This window comes from Cervus canadensis, chromosome 1, assembly GCF_019320065.1.
Source record: "Cervus canadensis isolate Bull #8, Minnesota chromosome 1, ASM1932006v1, whole genome shotgun sequence".
NCBI classification, from domain to species: Eukaryota; Metazoa; Chordata; class Mammalia; order Artiodactyla; family Cervidae; genus Cervus; species Cervus canadensis.
Window position 1 is genome coordinate 36,184,213 of NC_057386.1, and position 16,927 is coordinate 36,201,139.

General features: G+C 47.7%; 1 protein-coding gene across 3 annotated transcripts in view; it reads left to right on the forward strand.

The window, feature by feature from the left end:
- TRPV3 (transient receptor potential cation channel subfamily V member 3) overlaps positions 1 to 14,944 on the forward strand; it is a 33,518-nt gene extending 18,574 nt beyond the window's left edge. For 2 of the 3 annotated variants that reach the window (XM_043477889.1, XM_043477868.1), the window contains 9 exons: positions 855 to 1,013; positions 1,731 to 1,832; positions 2,970 to 3,043; positions 4,935 to 5,100; positions 6,995 to 7,061; positions 8,605 to 8,879; positions 10,076 to 10,188; positions 10,732 to 10,811; positions 11,047 to 14,944. In XM_043477889.1, the coding sequence (XP_043333824.1) occupies positions 855 to 1,013; positions 1,731 to 1,832; positions 2,970 to 3,043; positions 4,935 to 5,100; positions 6,995 to 7,061; positions 8,605 to 8,879; positions 10,076 to 10,188; positions 10,732 to 10,811; positions 11,047 to 11,144 (1,134 nt within the window). In that variant the 3' untranslated portion in view covers positions 11,145 to 14,944. The remainder of the gene's footprint in view (positions 1 to 854; positions 1,014 to 1,730; positions 1,833 to 2,969; positions 3,044 to 4,934; positions 5,101 to 6,994; positions 7,062 to 8,604; positions 8,880 to 10,075; positions 10,189 to 10,731; positions 10,812 to 11,046) is intronic. The other variant, XM_043477878.1, reaches the window with a different exon arrangement.
- Positions 14,945 to 16,927: the final 1,983 nt, after the last annotated feature.

The following is a 16,927-nucleotide window of genomic DNA, read 5'->3' on the forward strand; positions in this document are numbered from 1 at the left end:
GGGTCCCTGGGATACCCCATGCTACTCGCTGGACGTGTCTGCTGCCCCCGTTCCTTAGCTTCAGTGGGTGGGGCAGGTGCTGGGGACACCTGTTCCCAGCTGACCCTGTGGAGGGGTCTCCTGGCCCCGTAATCCTGGGCAGGGTGGGGATGGGGGTGTAGATCATCTCCATCTTGTTTCCCCCCAACTCCTCTTATTGTTTGAGCTTAGAATCCCCTCTTCCCTAAACCTGGCCTCAAATGGGGGTCAGGGAGTGTACAGTTGGAGCAATCAGGGAGGTCTTTCTGGAGGAGGCAAGGTAGGGAGGTCAGTGAAGCTGAAGGAGGAAAGAAAGGATCAGCAGTGGGAAGTTTTTGGCTCTTGGGGGAACAGAGGCAACACATCTTTTACGTTTTACCGAGACTCGTCCTCCCAGCGCCTGCCTTGCTTGGGGTCTCCCTGGCTTCTCACAGCAGCCTGACTGGTAGGGCAGGGATTGAAATCAGTTTAATGGAAGAGGACAATGAGACCCAGAAAGGGTCAAGGGTTTTCCAAGGGTCACACAGTGAAGGGGGGCCCAGGAGGGGCCAGAACCCCAGTTGTGGCCCTGGTCCCACTTCTAGCCCTCACTCCCCACTGTGCGTCAGATCCTCTTGCCAAAAGCACCGGGCTCCTGTGGCGCTTGGCTATGCCTGGTTGCACTGGGGCGTCAGGAGCTGGAAATTACCCTCCCAACATTTCCAGCCAAACCAGTTCATTGGCCCCTTCTGCCGGGGGCACTGCTGACTCAGCGTTCCCTTTGAAATGAGGGCCCTTTGAAAATGGTCCCTCCCTCCCTCTCATCGCCATGGTGACCGGTGCTGTTCTATGCCCAGAACCGGCATGAGATGTTGACCCTGGAGCCCCTGCACACGCTGCTGCATATGAAGTGGAAGAAGTTCGCCAAGTACATGTTCTTCCTATCCTTCTGCTTCTATTTCTTCTACAACATCACCCTGACCCTCGTCTCTTACTACCGCCCCCGGGAGGAGGAGGTGTGTTGGGCCCCTGGAAGTGGGGGATGAGGTGGTTAGAGCTGCAGGAGATGGGATCCACCCCACGTGCATATGGGGAAACCAAGGCCCAGAGAAGCCAAGAGATTTGCGTGGGGTCCCCCAATTGTCACGCTTTACAGTGTCTTGGACATAGACTACGTCTCCAAGGCTGAGTGGAGTTCAACCCTGGGTGCTTAGTCCCAGGCGGGCCCCTGCTGAGGGAGGCTCAGGGAATTAGGAGCCCCAGGCCCTGCCCAGGCTCCAGGTCTCAATCTGGAGCTCATTGGGTGTTTCTGCTGTGGGAGGAAATGCGAGGAGGTGGAGGTCACTTGGAGAAACTTTCCCACCAATCTGAGACTCAGTTTCCTGTCCAGTCACATGAGGCACAGAGTCTTGGCTTTGACTGTGTGGTGGGGCCCTGTGAGTGTCCGGATACAGATGGGACAGGCAGATGCCAAGAGGTATGAGGAAGTTGTTAGCATGGATTGAATCATGCTTCTCACCGTAGAATTCTGGGTTCCCACTGTGGGTGGGGTAGGCAGGGGCTGGGGGCTGCCCTTCTGCACTGGCCCTTACAGAGAACAGGCTTCATGCTGGCCTCTGGTCCAGCTCGAGGGCCCGGCATGCGTATGTGCATGGTCGTCCCAGAGGGGCCACTACCCCTGCCTTCCTCACTCCGCATCCTGCACCTATCCATTCCTCTCCCTTCCTCCATAGGCCCTGCCACACCCTTTGGCCCTCACGCACAAGATGGGGTGGCTGCAGCTCTTAGGAAGGATGTTTGTGCTCATCTGGGCCATGTTCATTTCTGTGAAAGAGGTGAGTGGGTCACTGAGCGCTCCTGGTCTGGCCTGCGAGGCAAGCGGGGGGCAGCAAGCTCTGTCAGCTACTACTGCTGGGGGACTTTGGGGACTCATTTCCTCTTTAATTTTAGATTTACATAAATAAGCAGGCTTATCCTACCTACTTCATGTATCTATCCCTCCATCCATCTGTCCTTCTCCCTGCCATTTATCTGCACTCCCAGCCACTCAGTGTCCCTCCCTCTTCCCCTCCATCCATCCAATCACCTGTTGTCTCTCATCCATGCAACTGCTCATTCATCCATTCAGACACCCACCTATTGTCCTTCCATCCTTCATCCAACTGTCTTTCTGTTTGTCAGTTGATCCATTCATCCATCCAACTGATGAATCAGCAGATATATTCTGAACACCTTCAACATGTGGGGACCTGGGGGAGCTGATAGGGATGGAGGGAGTCTGCCCTCTTTGAGGTTATCGTCTGGTAGAGATTTCAGATGGACACAAATACCCAAGACTGTAAGATAGACTGTGAAAATCTCTGGTAGGGATTTCAGATGGACACAAATACCCAAGACTGTAAGATAGACTGTGAAAATCTCTGGTAGGGATTTCAGATGGACACAAATACTCAAGAGTGTAAGATAGACTGTGAAAAGAGCCTGATGTTGGGGTCAGACCCGTGTTTAGAAGAGAGATGACTTTTATTTGGGGATAGGGGGAGGTTAGGAAGACTGGAAGGTAGAGATGTCACTTACTGTGGTAGGGTGGGGTTGGCATGAGGACACTGGGGAGAAGGTGTTATAGGGCAGGTGTGGGGAGCAGCGTACAAAAGCTCAGAGGCTGGGAAGCTAGGCCATGCTTGGGGAATGGCAGGTGACTGTGTGGTCCTGCTGCTTTGTGGGTTCTGGAGTGACAATGGGGATAAAAGTAAGAGATGTAAGAAGATCGGGGGGAGCAGCCACTCTTACCCTGGGGTTGGCTCTGTCCCCCAGGCACCAGTCCCTTTCCATATCCCTCATTTGGGCTCTGGTTGGGCCTTCACATGTTCCCCTGGTCCCTGAGTCTCAGTCCTGGGGAAACGCCCCCTTCCCCATGTCCTCCAGTGAGGGGCACTAAGAGGGGGCAGCTTTTCTTTCCTTTCTGGCCGCAGGGCATCGCAATCTTCCTGCTGAGACCGTCAGATCTCCAGTCCATTCTCTCAGATGCCTGGTTTCACTTTGTCTTGTAAGTAGGTCTGTCCCCTTGGTCACCACCTCACAGACAGGACTGAAGTCCTGTATGAGGGCTGCCATGTCCCTCCTCAATGGCCACCCTACTGTGTCACCCTGTCCCAGTCCTTATGCCAAGGCACGTGGCCAGGCACCTCCTCTCCCTTCTGTTGAGAGAGGCACAGAGGGGAGGACCAGAGAATGCTGGGACAGTGCCCAGCATCTGGTCGCAGGGAGAGCTGACTACAGCCTGCCCCAGAGCCCCAGGGGGCAGGCAGCATAGAGGAAGCATGTGTACATTTTAAGGAAGGGACATTCCAGGCCAGTTCCTCCCAGCTGCTGTCTTGGACCCTGGCAGATCAGGGCTGGAAGGGACTTGAGAAATCACCATGTCTGATCTCATGAAACTGAGACATAGAGCAGGGAAGTGAATCACTGAGTCACGCGGAGCTTCGGGCATGTCAAAGCCAGCCCAGTGTCCCAGTCATCCTCACCCCAAGCTAGTGTGGGGTCAACTACTGTAGACCCCAGTCAGAAAGCCCAGCTCAGCAGCTTCTCTGAATGAGGTCATGTGCAGCTGATGTCAGAGGATTATGTAACCCTGTCTCTATAAATAACAGAAGGCTGATTCAGCATCGTGGCCACATGAATAGAACAGGATCTGCGGCTTGGGGTGAAGCATGTTGGGCTCCAGGGTTCTGTGGACCCCACCAAAGTCCCTCTTCTGAGCCTTTGGGTGGGTCTATAGCACCTTGAATCTTGACCTGATGTTTCCAAATACCTATTTATTAATAGCTGTCTTATTAAGTAGGCATGTGCCTTCCAGAAGTATGAACCGAGTTCTCCATCCCTGTGGGCGGGGCGCCCCGACATTGCAGTGAATGAATAGGCCAGGTGCAGTACTGCCTATGGTGCAAGTCACATGTGAGCCTGGCACCTTCGAGAAAGTGTGACGATCCCAGGGAAAAATCCATTTGTCCCGCCGCTGGCTTTGGTGCAGATGAAAGGCCATGTCCAGCTCATCTGCTTCTCTTGTTTTCTTCGTATGGAGGAAGGTGTTTGACCTGCTTCCTCACTTCAGCGCTAAATACACAGCGCAGTTTGCTTTTCACTGCACAAAATCGAGGTTGACTGTGTCCCAACTTTAACTAGTTAGTTATTTCATAATCGCGGAGACTGCCTGATGCTATAAGCAGGAGAGGGTTTCTATCCAGATGTCTGCCTAACTGATGACAATGTTTAGGAGTAGGTTTTGATCTTGTATGTTTGGTATGTATTGTACTTTAAATTTTTTAAATTGTGGTTTAATGCACGTAATATGAAAGTTAAACCGCCTTAACCATTTTTAAGTTCAGTGCTGTTAGCTACGTTTGCATTAGTGTGCAATCTCCTTTTAGCATATCTATTACATGGCATGCCTTGTAGTTTTTAAAAAGACTTCTCAAAGTAGGTTATGGGGGACTTCTGTTATGATTGACATTTGAGTATACATGTTGTCAGCTTTGTCATTTTGATTAAAAATGGCATCTTTCACTGCCTCCTTTGTCTACTCCAGAGTTCCCCAATCTCTGTGGGAATCAGAAATCACATGGGTGATTTAAAAAACATCCAGCCTCCTGGCAAGCACCCTGGGCCATCTGAACCAAAATCTATTGGGCCCTGGGGAACTCTATCTTTAAAAAGTCCTTGTCAACTGCAACCAGCCCTGACTTGCATCTGGCAATGCAGTCTGCAAGGCTGGGTTTTAGACATGGTCCAGCTCATCTGGGGCAGCCTTGGCTGTCTCTTCGGTACCACCCACCAGGGTCATTGTTCAGGGCTTAAGGGAGGTTGGAGGGTTTGGACATCACTGCCCTGATGCCGAGGAGAAGTAAGTAAGGCCCTTGTTTCCTGTGTCTCCTGAACAGTTTTGCCCAAGCTGTGCTTGTGATACTGTCTGTCTTCTTGTACTTGTTTGCCTACAAAGAGTACCTCGCCTGCCTCGTGCTGGCCATGGCCCTGGGCTGGGCGAACATGCTCTACTACACTCGGGGGTTCCAGTCCATGGGCATGTACAGCGTCATGATCCAGAAGGTGCGTTGGGGATACTGAGCCTCAGAGATGGGCAGGGAGGGGCCCCTCAGGGAAGGCCCACTCTTCAGATGGGGAAACTGAGGTCTGGAGAGGAAAAGAGACTCACCCAAGGGACAGGCCACTGATCTTTCTCTCAAATATCATGGTCTCCCTTTGCCCTTGCTCAGGGTCTTGGAGGGAAAATATGCATATATAATGTATATACATGTAGATAGGCTTATTATAGATGTTTACCATATAAATGATGGTGTAGCATACAAGTTACAAATAATAATAAAATATACAATACTTTTTTGTTGTAAATTCCACATGGCTAGTCGAGTCTCACTGAATAATTTGTTGATTTTAGTTTAACTTGTATCTGTTGCCAACCTATGGTTGCAGTTGACAAGTGAGCATTGTGCCAATATAAATGTTGCCTGAAAATTTCCTTTGCTTTTTAAAAATAATTAATTAAAATATTTTGGGGGGCTACCCTGGGTTTTGTTGCTGTGCATGGACTTTCTCTAGTTGCAGCAAGTGGGAGCTACTCTCTAGCTGTGGTGTGAGGGCTCCTCAATGTGGTGGCTTTTCTTGTGGAGCACCAGCTCTAGGGCACACGGGCTTCAGTGGTTGAGGTACGTGGGCTCAGCAGTTGCGGCTCATGGGCTCTAGAGCATGGGCTCAGTCGTTCTGTTGCACAGGCTTAGTCGCTCCATGGCATGTGGGATCTTCCAGGATCAGGGATCGAACCTGTGTCCTCTGCACCCTCTGGCAGGTGGATTCCTATCCACTGTACCAGCAGGGAAGTCCTTTCCTTTGCTTTAAGGAGTAAGATGAAAAGGAAACAATGAATACGTGTTGAAATTGCATTTGTTTGTCAATGATCCTGAGACACTTATTTGCTGAATTGAATAATAGTTTTCAAATACTAGAAGAATATTTCATCAGTGTTTTTGTACTGTTCACAATATAATAGCCACAGAGAGGATACATTTTTAAAGTTTTATCTGCCTTAACATTTTTTCCATCATTGTCTTAAGTCCAGATCTAGACAATCAACAATCTCTGACTTGTAGCTTTCACCAGTTTCTATGGTATAAATCTATGGTGTAAATCACCCACCATGGCTGATTTATAGTTACCAACATGAATACAGAATTGGGAAAGGAAGCACAGTAAAGCATCATTATATAGTGTTTCCAACATATGGCTACAATAGATGTAAATAGCCTTAAAACTCTAGGTAATTGTTAGGACTTCCCTAGCAGTCCAATGGTTAAGACTCTGGGCTTTCACTGCGGAGGACGTTTCAATCTCTGGTAGGGAAACTAAGATCCTGCAAGCCACAGGGAAGGCCAAAAAAGGAAAAAAAAAAAAGCCTAAATAATTGTAAAATGTAGTAAAGTCACTTGGAAGTGATGTTTTGACTGCTTATTATCTTTGTTTCTAATGTAATTTATTTAATTATGTTTACACAATCCAATTCTTAGTCATGGCTTGTTTAGCAACCAGCTCAGGAAATTCACGAGAGTGTGACAGTCAGCTCTTGTGAGCTGGTGTGAGCTGGCCCCAGCACATGGCCACTTCCAGGAAGAGTGAGGATTCTCAGTGTGAGATTCTGTGAGGAGAGGGGCTGATGTGCAGCCTGTATCAGCAAGGACAGAAACAGACTGCATTCTAGGAGGGGGGAGGGTGGAGAAGACAAATAGAAGAGTCTTTCTGGAACAGGTGGGCCCAGTGCTGAGCTGTGGAGGGAGCGTCGGGAGGATCCGGGGAGGGTCATGGAAGAGTGGCCCGAGTGAATGAGGGCATGGTTGGGGTGCAAACCTGGGAGAGGGTGGGAAGCTGGAGATCAATCTGTAGCGAATATGTCCTCAAACCTTACCCTTGAATCGTGTTTCTTTCTTTGTAGGTCATTTTGCATGATGTTCTGAAGTTCTTGTTTGTATATATCGTGTTCTTACTTGGATTTGGAGTAGGTAAATGATTTACAAATAATAGCAACTGCCACATTTGTAAAGCCCTTTATATAGACGTTAACATGACGGAGCATGCAGGAGCCTCAGCAACAATTATATCGGTCACCAGTGGAATGCTCACCATGATCATCATTTCCCAACAATTATCTACATGAAGAGCTGGCTCATTGGAAAAGACCCTAGTGCTGGGAAGGATTGAGGGCAAGAGGAGAAGTGGGTGGCAGAGGATGAGATGTTTAGATAACATCACTGACTTAATGGACATGAGTTTGAGCAAACCCCAGGAGATAGCGAAGGACAGGGAAGCCTGGCATGCTGAAGTTCATGGGGTCACAAAGAGTCAGACACAACTTAGCAACTGAGCAACAACAACAATGATTATCTCTTTACTTCTCACAATGTATTGACCAAGGCAGGAGTCATCATCATCTCTGATCATAAGAGAACTGAGGCTTAGAGACTCCAGGATTTGACCAGGTCGCTTTTATCCAACCACACTGTGTGGTATGCCTCCCACCTTAACATCCATCTTATGTGTCCCTCGCAGCTTCAGATAGGTTTGGCAGGTGTTTTTGGCCCAAACTGACAGATACAGAAGCTAAAGTTTGCAGAAATGTGATTGACGGTCTTTGAAAAATAGGAGTAGAGTAATGCATTGAGGTAACCTCTTTTGGCCTTCCATGTCATGTTACTGTCATAGATTGCTTCAGATATATCTGTGAGAGCCTCTGGTCTTCTCGGGACCAGGGATGGGAAACCCTCTTTAAAACCTCTCTGTTTACAACAGAGGGAAAAGCACAACCTGATTTTGTTTCTAACCTCTGCATAAAGAGATATGATTTTGTTTTCCCAAGCCAGTTCTTTTCCCCAGTTATCACTGGCATTTGAAACTAGGCAGCTCATTGGATCTGCCTGGTACCCTTTCTGGGTCCCAGTTTGCTTATTCATTTGCTCCTTCACTTGCTTGTTTATTCATCCATCCATTTCCTCACTGATTAATTTGATCATCCATCCATCCATCCATCCATCCGTCCATCTGTTCATTAATGAGCCACTGCTGTAGTGCATTGGGAAGAAGAGATGAAAGAGTCCGAGGCTGTGACCAGAGATCGTGCCACACAGCATTAGAAGGAAACTCAGGACCTGCCAGTCTTGGGAGAGACAACCCAGGCTACTGGAAGTTGGGAGTTCCAAGCCTGGTTGAGGAGCCAGGGACACACAGATTATAGATTATAATTATCTACTCTGCAAGCCCTTGATTGGTCAAGGGCTGAACGGTGGGGTAGAGAAGGGAGAGAAGAGTTCGGGCTTTGTTAGGCAGAAAGGCCTTTCTGCAGTCAGTCAGGGCAGAACACCAGCCTGATGAGGCTTCCAGAGGTACTGAGGCTGGAGATGTGATTTCAATAACCAGAGAGAAAAAGACAGCAGTGTGCGTGTGTGCATGTGTGTCCATGTGTGCATGTGTGCACGTGCAGGTATGTTCACCGAGCAATTAACCGGACAGAGAGGCTGCAGAGAAGAACACCCTGTTATGTCCTCACAGCTCTGGCCTCACTGATCGAGAAGTGCCCCAAGAGCCATGAGAACTGCAGCTCCTACGGCAGCTTCAGCGACGCGGTGCTGGAACTCTTCAAGCTCACCATAGGCCTGGGTGACCTGAACATCCAGCAGAACTCCAAGTACCCCATCCTCTTCCTGTTCCTGCTCATCACCTACGTCATCCTCACCTTTGTCCTCCTCCTCAACATGCTCATAGCCCTGATGGGGGAGACAGTGGAGAACGTCTCCAAGGAGAGCGAGCGCATCTGGCGCCTACAGGTGAGCCTGGCAGAGTCCCCTCTGGGGGGAGCCTGTCATGGGGACTCAGCTCAGCACATGGAACCGGTGGATCTAGGCTGGGGCCTGGAGACCTGCACAAGCTCCCTCTGCTTGGCCAGGTTCGAGGAAGGGAGGCTCCTGGAGTAAAGGGTCCAAGGGGTGTGGCTGAGCAATGGCAGGTGGGAGAGGAACTCAGGCTTATAGCTGCGCTCTGCTTAGAGACAATGATATGTGGCTGTTCAAATGTGACCTTAGGTTGCATTAAGAGGAGTATAGGGCATAGGACAATGGAGGTGACAATTCTGCTTCCCTCCAATACTCCTTATATGCTGTGGGCCTTACACACTGGGGACACTAACCCACAGAATGGTCCAGGCATGGGAGAGGCCTGGCAACCATGCCTCACAACAGACAGTGTCAAAACTGGGTTGAAGAAGGTGAGAATTCCTTCTTGCAGAGCTACTTGGGAAAGAGGGAGCAGCTTTCTTCTGTGATCCCAGAGGCAGAAATGGGACATATGGGGAACAAGAGAGAGAAAAGTTTTGATCTGATACAAGGAAGTTACTAATTGTTAGGGCCTTCTTAATGGATTGTCAATAATATTCAGGGGAGATTAGACAAATTATGGTTGGGAAAATTGCTGAGGGGATTCCTAGCCTGAGATGGAATAGGGCTGTGTGATGTCTGAACCTCCTTTCACCACAGGAGCTCAGAATCCTACCTTTCAGTTAGGAAACTCTGGACTCCCATAAACATAGTTTATGTGATGTTTAAAATAACTTTAACACCTTTCCCAAACTTACCTGGCTTTCTCTTTCATTTTTTAAAGTCTTTGTTGAACTTGTTACAATATTGCTTCTGTATTATGAGGTTTTTTTTGGCCTTGAGGCCTGTGGGATCTTAATTCCCCAAACCAGGGATTGAACCCACACTCCTGCATTGGAAGGTGAAGTCTTAACCACTGGACCATCGGGGAAGGCCCTGGGTTTTTGAGTTCTGTAGGTTAGCCACATCCTCAGGATCTATGCATTAAGTAGGCATTCTGTGCAGGTGGAGTGGGCTGTTTGGTGGTGTGTGTGTGTTCTTGTGTGTGCGAGTTCTTGTCTGTGTGTGTACGTGTGTGGGCACACCCACACTCGCGTGGCGCCTCGGCGCTGGCTCCTTGGTGACACTCTTAGGCTCCTTTGTGTTTGCAGAGAGCCAGGACCATCTTGGAGTTTGAGAAGATACTGCCAGAGTGGCTGAGGAGCAGATTCCGGATGGGGGAGCTGTGTAAAGTGGCAGAGGACGACTTCCGGCTGTGTTTGCGGTAACAGAGGGAGGAGGGCCCTATGCTGGTGCTCTTCGGGTGGGTGAAGAGGCATGCGGTGTGACCGTTAGCGAAGCGGTGCTGCCATGCCATTTGCTTGTTGGACCATGGCCTCCTCAGAATATGGAGTTTGCTTGTTTGGGGTCGCTGGCCCTGGGACAGGCTTCCTGAGCCTCAGAAGGGAGAGGAGGGAGACTCTGCCCTTCTGGGGCTGCCTCTGTGGCTTTTCCCTGCCCAGTACCTGCCTTAGAAGAGATCTGCCAGCCTGGCACCCTTTGTCCTTCTGTCTCCCCTGTGTGGGTTCACAGGGGACCACTTATGTCTCTCTGAGCTCCTGGGTCCCATATCCTGGGAGGAGACTGATCCTGGAGGCCTGGGAAGGTGGGCACTTGGGCAGGTTTCAAGCTCCAGTAACACTGATATGAACACACAAGTCAGGAGTCTTCCTGATCCCCGTGGAGGACACCCCAAATGCGGTGCTAGTATGTTTGTGTTTCATGAAGTGCGCTTGGGGAATAGTGAGAATGATTATCACACCCTCAGGATCAACGAGGTGAAGTGGACTGAATGGAAAACTCATGTCTCCTTCCTCAATGAAGATCCGGGGCCCGGGAGACGGACAGGTACTCCTGCTGTCAGGAAGCATGATGCCCCTCCTGCCTGACCATGTGACCCTAGGGGACCCTGATTTTCCCCATCTGTAAAATGGGGGAGGAGGGTTGAACTAATCCCTTCCAGCTCTTTCATTTCATAACCTGAGTTGGAAACATTTCTGAAAGTCAAGTGGTGGGCCAAGACCGACCTGGAGGCACAACTTACAGAGTGCTGTATTTGTAAAATAGTGTTTTGTCTTTAAAGCAGATTTCAACAAAATCCAAGATTCTTCCAGGAGCAACAGCAAAACCACCCTCAACGCATTTGAGGAAATAGATGAATTTCCGGAAACTTCAGTGTAAAAGCAGGACTCAGAGCTCACATGTGTGTGGGCCATCTGATGCTGGAGCCTGGGTGCTGGACTTGGCGCTTCGTGCTTTACAGAGTGATGGAGCCTGGCTCCGCCTGCAGAGATGAGGAACGCACCCTCATGCTGAGCGGGTGACTGAACCAAAGGGCAGTTGTCAGTTTGTCTGAGTGGGAAACACCCTGGAGTTTGTTATTCAGCAAAGAGCTTGTAAAAACCTATGGCCAGCATTCCTGAGCCTGGGAGTTCCAGGAGCCCTGAATCCTGGGTGAAGCTCCTGTGTTTACCAACTGCAGGTCAACTTGGCTGGAAGAGAGGATGGCAGGGCAGGGGCAGGGGCCCAAGGAGCACAGGGAGGAGTCTTTCTTCTCCCAATGTCTTGACAATGTCTTGTCAGTGTCTTGACAGCCCCTAGCCCCAGCCTTAATATTCTACCATCTCCCCTACTGTGACTGGATCTCCTGAATTTAAGGGCCCCTTGACCCCATCATTCTATGTACAGGGGACTGAGCTGAGCCTGGTATCCTGGGGTCAGAGGGGAATGAGCTTCTGGAATCTTCAGGGAGCAGGAAAACACCCTCAGAATAAGTGGCCTTGGTACTCAAGGCTTAGACTGTCTCCTAACTGAGAGATGATTCTAGAAGTGTAATTAACACAGGGTTTTTCTTTTCAGTAGAGAAAGAACATTTCAGTTTTAAATGAAAATTACTTCAAATGAAGTGTGTGATTTTAAAAGCTGAGAAATAGATTTTAGGATTTGGGGGTTGGACGTAAGTATTATATACTTGGCCTCAAGGTGGCCAGAACAAGGACAAAAAGATTTTCTTTACATACTTAAAACTACATGAGACATGCCAGGCAGGGCCTGCGATCTGGGTGAAAGATCTTGGCTGGTTTCCTTGTCCCAGCCCTGGCACAGTGCGGGCTTCCAAGCTGGGATAGTGGCTTCGTCTGAAACAGAAATAGCAGCTGCTCTATTTATATGGTCTTGAATCTCAGAGGTTACTCTTACACATTAGTATTTTTCATTGGAGGAATTTTATAGAATATTTGAAACGCTCTGGTATTCAATATTTTTTTTAACTGTGAATTTTGAAGCAGAGGAGAAGGCGTCTGAGGAGGAGCCAAGACGTGGGGCTTATTTTTAGATTCTCATCCTCTGATTTTCTTCCCTGCAATTACTCAGTTTGGGGGACAGAGATGAAGTGGAGAGAGTAGAAATGTTCCAGGTTATTGGAGCCTCAAGTGTGTTGGTCCATCAGTCGTGTCCATATCTTTGTGACTCCATGGACTGTAGCCTGCCAGGCTCCTCTGGTCATGGGATTCTCTAGGCAAGAATATTGGAGTGGGTAGCCATTCCCTTCTCCAGAGGATCTACCTGACCCAGAGAATGAACCCGGGTCTCCTGTATTGCAGGGGGATTCTTTACCATCTGAGCCCGTAAAGAAGTCCTATTGGAACCTAAACAACCGGAAAATCCACTCTGACTCAGTTATCTGGTAAAAGATTCGTGTGGGGAATTTAATGGTTTTTTTGAGTATAGTTGCATTACAAGTTGTGTTAGTTTCTCCCGTGCAACAATGTGAATCAGCCATGAAGATACATATATCCCCTCCCTCTTGAAACTCCTTCCTGCCCCCACCCCCACATCCCACCCCTTTAGGTCATCACAGTCCTGTGGGATTTTTGAGGTGAAATTTTAACGATATTAACCGTGAACTTTCATTTTAAATGGCACAAAATCATTCAGCTTTTAGATAACTTGGCTGTTGGTTAGTTAATCTGACTAGATGCAAACTAAGGAGTGTGGGCCACGCAGTCCACTCCTGGCCCATTTCTCTGCTGTGTGCACCAGCTTACCTGGGTGGGCAGAATCTTGGCCCGTGTGTCCCTGATGGGCTGGGTCAGGGTCAGATGAGTCAAAGAGGCAGCCCTGCAATCTGCAGCAGCCCCTGCACTCTCAGATGACCCAGGGAGCTGCCCAATGCTCCAAGCTGTAGTGGTCAGACCAGGTTCAGGTGTGAGCAGGGGAGGAAGGGGCTAGGCATGTTTCTTGCAGAAGGGAAGATTTAGGGGGATTATCACAGAGGCAGGAGGACCAGATGTGTTGTAGATGAACAGAACTAGTGCCCAAAAGTTGGAAGCTTCAGGGAAAACGCTTATGGTTCAATGTAGTCCAACAACTTCTTCAGATGTTATGTTTTGTTTCTTTTTAAATTTTTTTGGCCACACCCCCCAGAGCATTTGCAACCCACACTCCCTGCATTGGAAGCGTGGGGTTTTAAACACTGGACCTCCAGGGAAGTTGTGATACTGGGGATATTTAAGCAGAAGCTGGTTGAGCATATATTAGGGATATTGTTAAAGATCATCATCAGATGAACTTGAAGCTCCTTTTAGCCTGGAGGGTAGCATCCTGTTATCTGGAATTACCTTCTTGCCTTTATCCTGAACAGACAGATGTCTTGGTTTGAAGGGCAGCAACTCAGATCCATGGCTCCACACTCTACTCTGGGCAGCTGGGAATTCAGAATTGTTTTGGTTTGGGTATGTGTGGATAAAACTGTGTAACTCTTCACTTCCCACTTGAGCAAAAGCTGGGAGGTTAGACAGACAGAAGTCAATAATTGGATCTTTGTTTTCTTATGCATATGGAGGCCTGTCTATGGATCTGGATGGAATTTGTTGGCAGGACCATTTTCTATACAGAATCTTCCTCCTGACAGTGGTGTCCCCCAAAGGCTTTTATCCTAGATGGTCTCAACCTAGGCAGATTTACCAAGGAAGGTGATGAGTCAGAGCATTGGTTTAAAAGGACCAGTTCTCTTATTTCACACCTGGAGACCAAAGCTCTGAAACGAAAGTGGACTTGTTCAAAGTCATGTAGGAGATTGTATCAGAGCTGCTGAAGCTGGAATGTTCTGATTCTGGACCACAGATGTCCTTCTGTGATATTTTAGTTTTTTGGCACAGTTCTTTGGTAAATTTGATTCTGCCTTTGTGGTTGGCATGTATCAGGGGATTAGGTTTTTGCTCAGATAATTCATGCTGGCAGTCTGCATTGTCCCTGTGATCCCTATGATGGGTTTTTAAATTCAAATGTATGCATACAGATGTGCACAAAACCACACATACACACACTGCACCACACTGAATCCATAGGTGTATCAGAATATCTTAAGTGATTCACATTTCACTAATTTAAGGGGAAAGCATTTTCCAACAATGGAATCTCACATGTTCAAATAATAGTTGTGGCTGGAAATTTTCCTTTAGCTAAATTCTGCCTCAGGAAGAATCCATTATTCTAGAAATTAAGTTATGTATCTGTTTGGAGTAAAAAATGTGCTTACCTTCCTCCCTGGGTTGGGGAATGGGATAAGGAGTTCAAGGCTGTACTGTGAAGTCACTAAGCTCTTAGAGGGCTCCTGCCCTGGAGCCCAGTGTTACTGACCTTCTTTTCCTTCCACAAGGCCTGGTGGGCTAAGTCCTTTGGCTCTGGGTAGGGGCCATATAGATGGACCGTCATGTGGGCCTGTAAGCCATACTTGATCTCTGCATCGATTTACCTTTTTTTTTTAAACTGTGATCTTGGTCCCAAACATAGAGGATTGTTACCTTGTTCTCACTGAATGTGCCTAATCTTTGCAAATTCCATTTACATCCTTATTTTTAGTGTTATGTGTGTGTGAACCTCTATGTGCAAGAGAGAAGTCATAAATGGAGTAAGAACATTTTAGTGTCATTGAAGAAATATTTTAATGATTTCTAATAAATATTTATTTTGCCTTGTTATGATCATGTTTTATCTTTGTCTTAGGAGGGCCACTATGATGACTGAAATCTTAGGGTGTTGCTTAACATGAGTGGATAAAGGAAAGGCCACTTTTTGGACTTAAAAGAATCAATTATTGGTCCCAGCTCAGCATGCTAAGACATACCACCTTTGTGCAAATGTGTACATCTCAAAGTACATCACATCCAGTACTCCATCTAAACCACTCAATAACTGGGAGGAATTTGAGTAAAACGAGACTTAGAGATTTGAAGCGACATGAGCAACGAGTCACAGCCTGAAAATGTTACAGGTTCAGGTCATGTGACCTCAAGCAGGGGGGTCCATCCATCATGCTTGCTGGCTCTTCACTTCGCATGCATATGAACTCATGGCTCCACTTGGAGACCAGGAAGTAGAACTCCCTCCTATTTACCTCACAGAACCTTTATGAGGAGGCAATAAGGGAATGGATAGGAAAGAGCTGATATTATTACTATCATTATTGCCCAATGTATATGTACATGCATTTTTTCATTCTTTTGAGTTATTTTGAAAGAATGGCAGTTCTCAACTTGAATGCCAAGATGCTGCTGTGTCTTGAAGGGTTGTAGAACTTGCAAACAATTTATTAATAAGCAATGTGCTCCATTTGGTCAATTACTTCATCCAAACGATTCCCAAAATAACACCCTTCACTGGGCTATATTTTCTTGACTGGCAAGGAAATGGGAGTTGTACATAATCCACATGCTAGTTCAAACAGGCTTCAGTCTATAATCTAGGAATGTGCCATCCATGGGAACATTCTGGGTAGATGGATAGAGAAAGTGTGGGTGCCCCTGTCATAGGATGTATTCTGAAAGTGGGATGCCTAGGTCAGTGAGGATGAAGTTTTATGACTTTTGATATCATGAAAAATTACCTTCCAAAATATATTTTGCAATTTTTTCAGCCTTTGAGATTGTACAATTACCTATTTATAAAGTGCTTTCATTCATATTGGTTATCTTAATCCACAATTCTGTAGATGGTTTGATGAGTATTCTATTGTCATTCAATAGAACAGAGAAAATTGAGACTTGGGGAATTTGAGACTTGGAGAGAGAGAGAATGGCAGGTTGATGTCACAGCACTTTTTCGTGGGCCAAGGATCCAGGTTTTCTGAGGTGTGCTGGTACATGCTAGTCCAGTAGTGTCAATGAGCTTGTATAACGGGGTGGGTTAGCCTACCCTGTGTCACATTAAAACAAATTTGTCTGGTTGCACTGGGTCTTAGTTGTGGTACACAGGGATCTTTTAGATGTAGCATGTGGGATCTAGTTCCTAGATCAGGGATTAAACTGGGGTCCCCTGCATTGGGAGTGTGGAGTCTTAGCCACTGGACCACTAAGGAAGTCCTTGAACCACATTTAAGAATAAGTATCAGGACTTCCCTGATGGTGGTCCAGTGGTTGAGGATCTGCCTTCTGGTGCAGGGGATACAGATTTGATCCCTGGTCAGGGAACTAAGATCCCACATGCCCTGGGGCAGCTGAACCTGTGCACCATAGATGGAGAGAAGCAAAGACCCCAAGGTAGTAGGGTGAACTTGAGGATGGAGAAGTCTTCGAGGCCAAATTGCTAGGAACAGGGCTGGAGAGGCAGGCAGAGGCCAGAGCGCACAGGACTCGTCCAGCTGTGGGGGAGGCGTTGAGATTTCATATTGAGGGTTAGGGGAACCATTTACAGGTTTCACACAAGGGTATTACTGGATATGAACATTTCCTTTTCCCCTCATAGGGTTACAGACTTAAAAGGGTGTATTTTTCCACCTGCCATCATTTGGGACATACTAACAATCTGGAGTGTGGAATGAGAGATTCCCACCCGAGAGTGAAGGAGATACTCGGGAAGTGACTGGGAAAGACGGGAAGAAGGCAAAGAGAAGGCAGAGACACTGGTGGAACATGAAGACGTTTCAGTAGAGAAGGAATGTTTGAGCACACTCATTTACTCAGCTA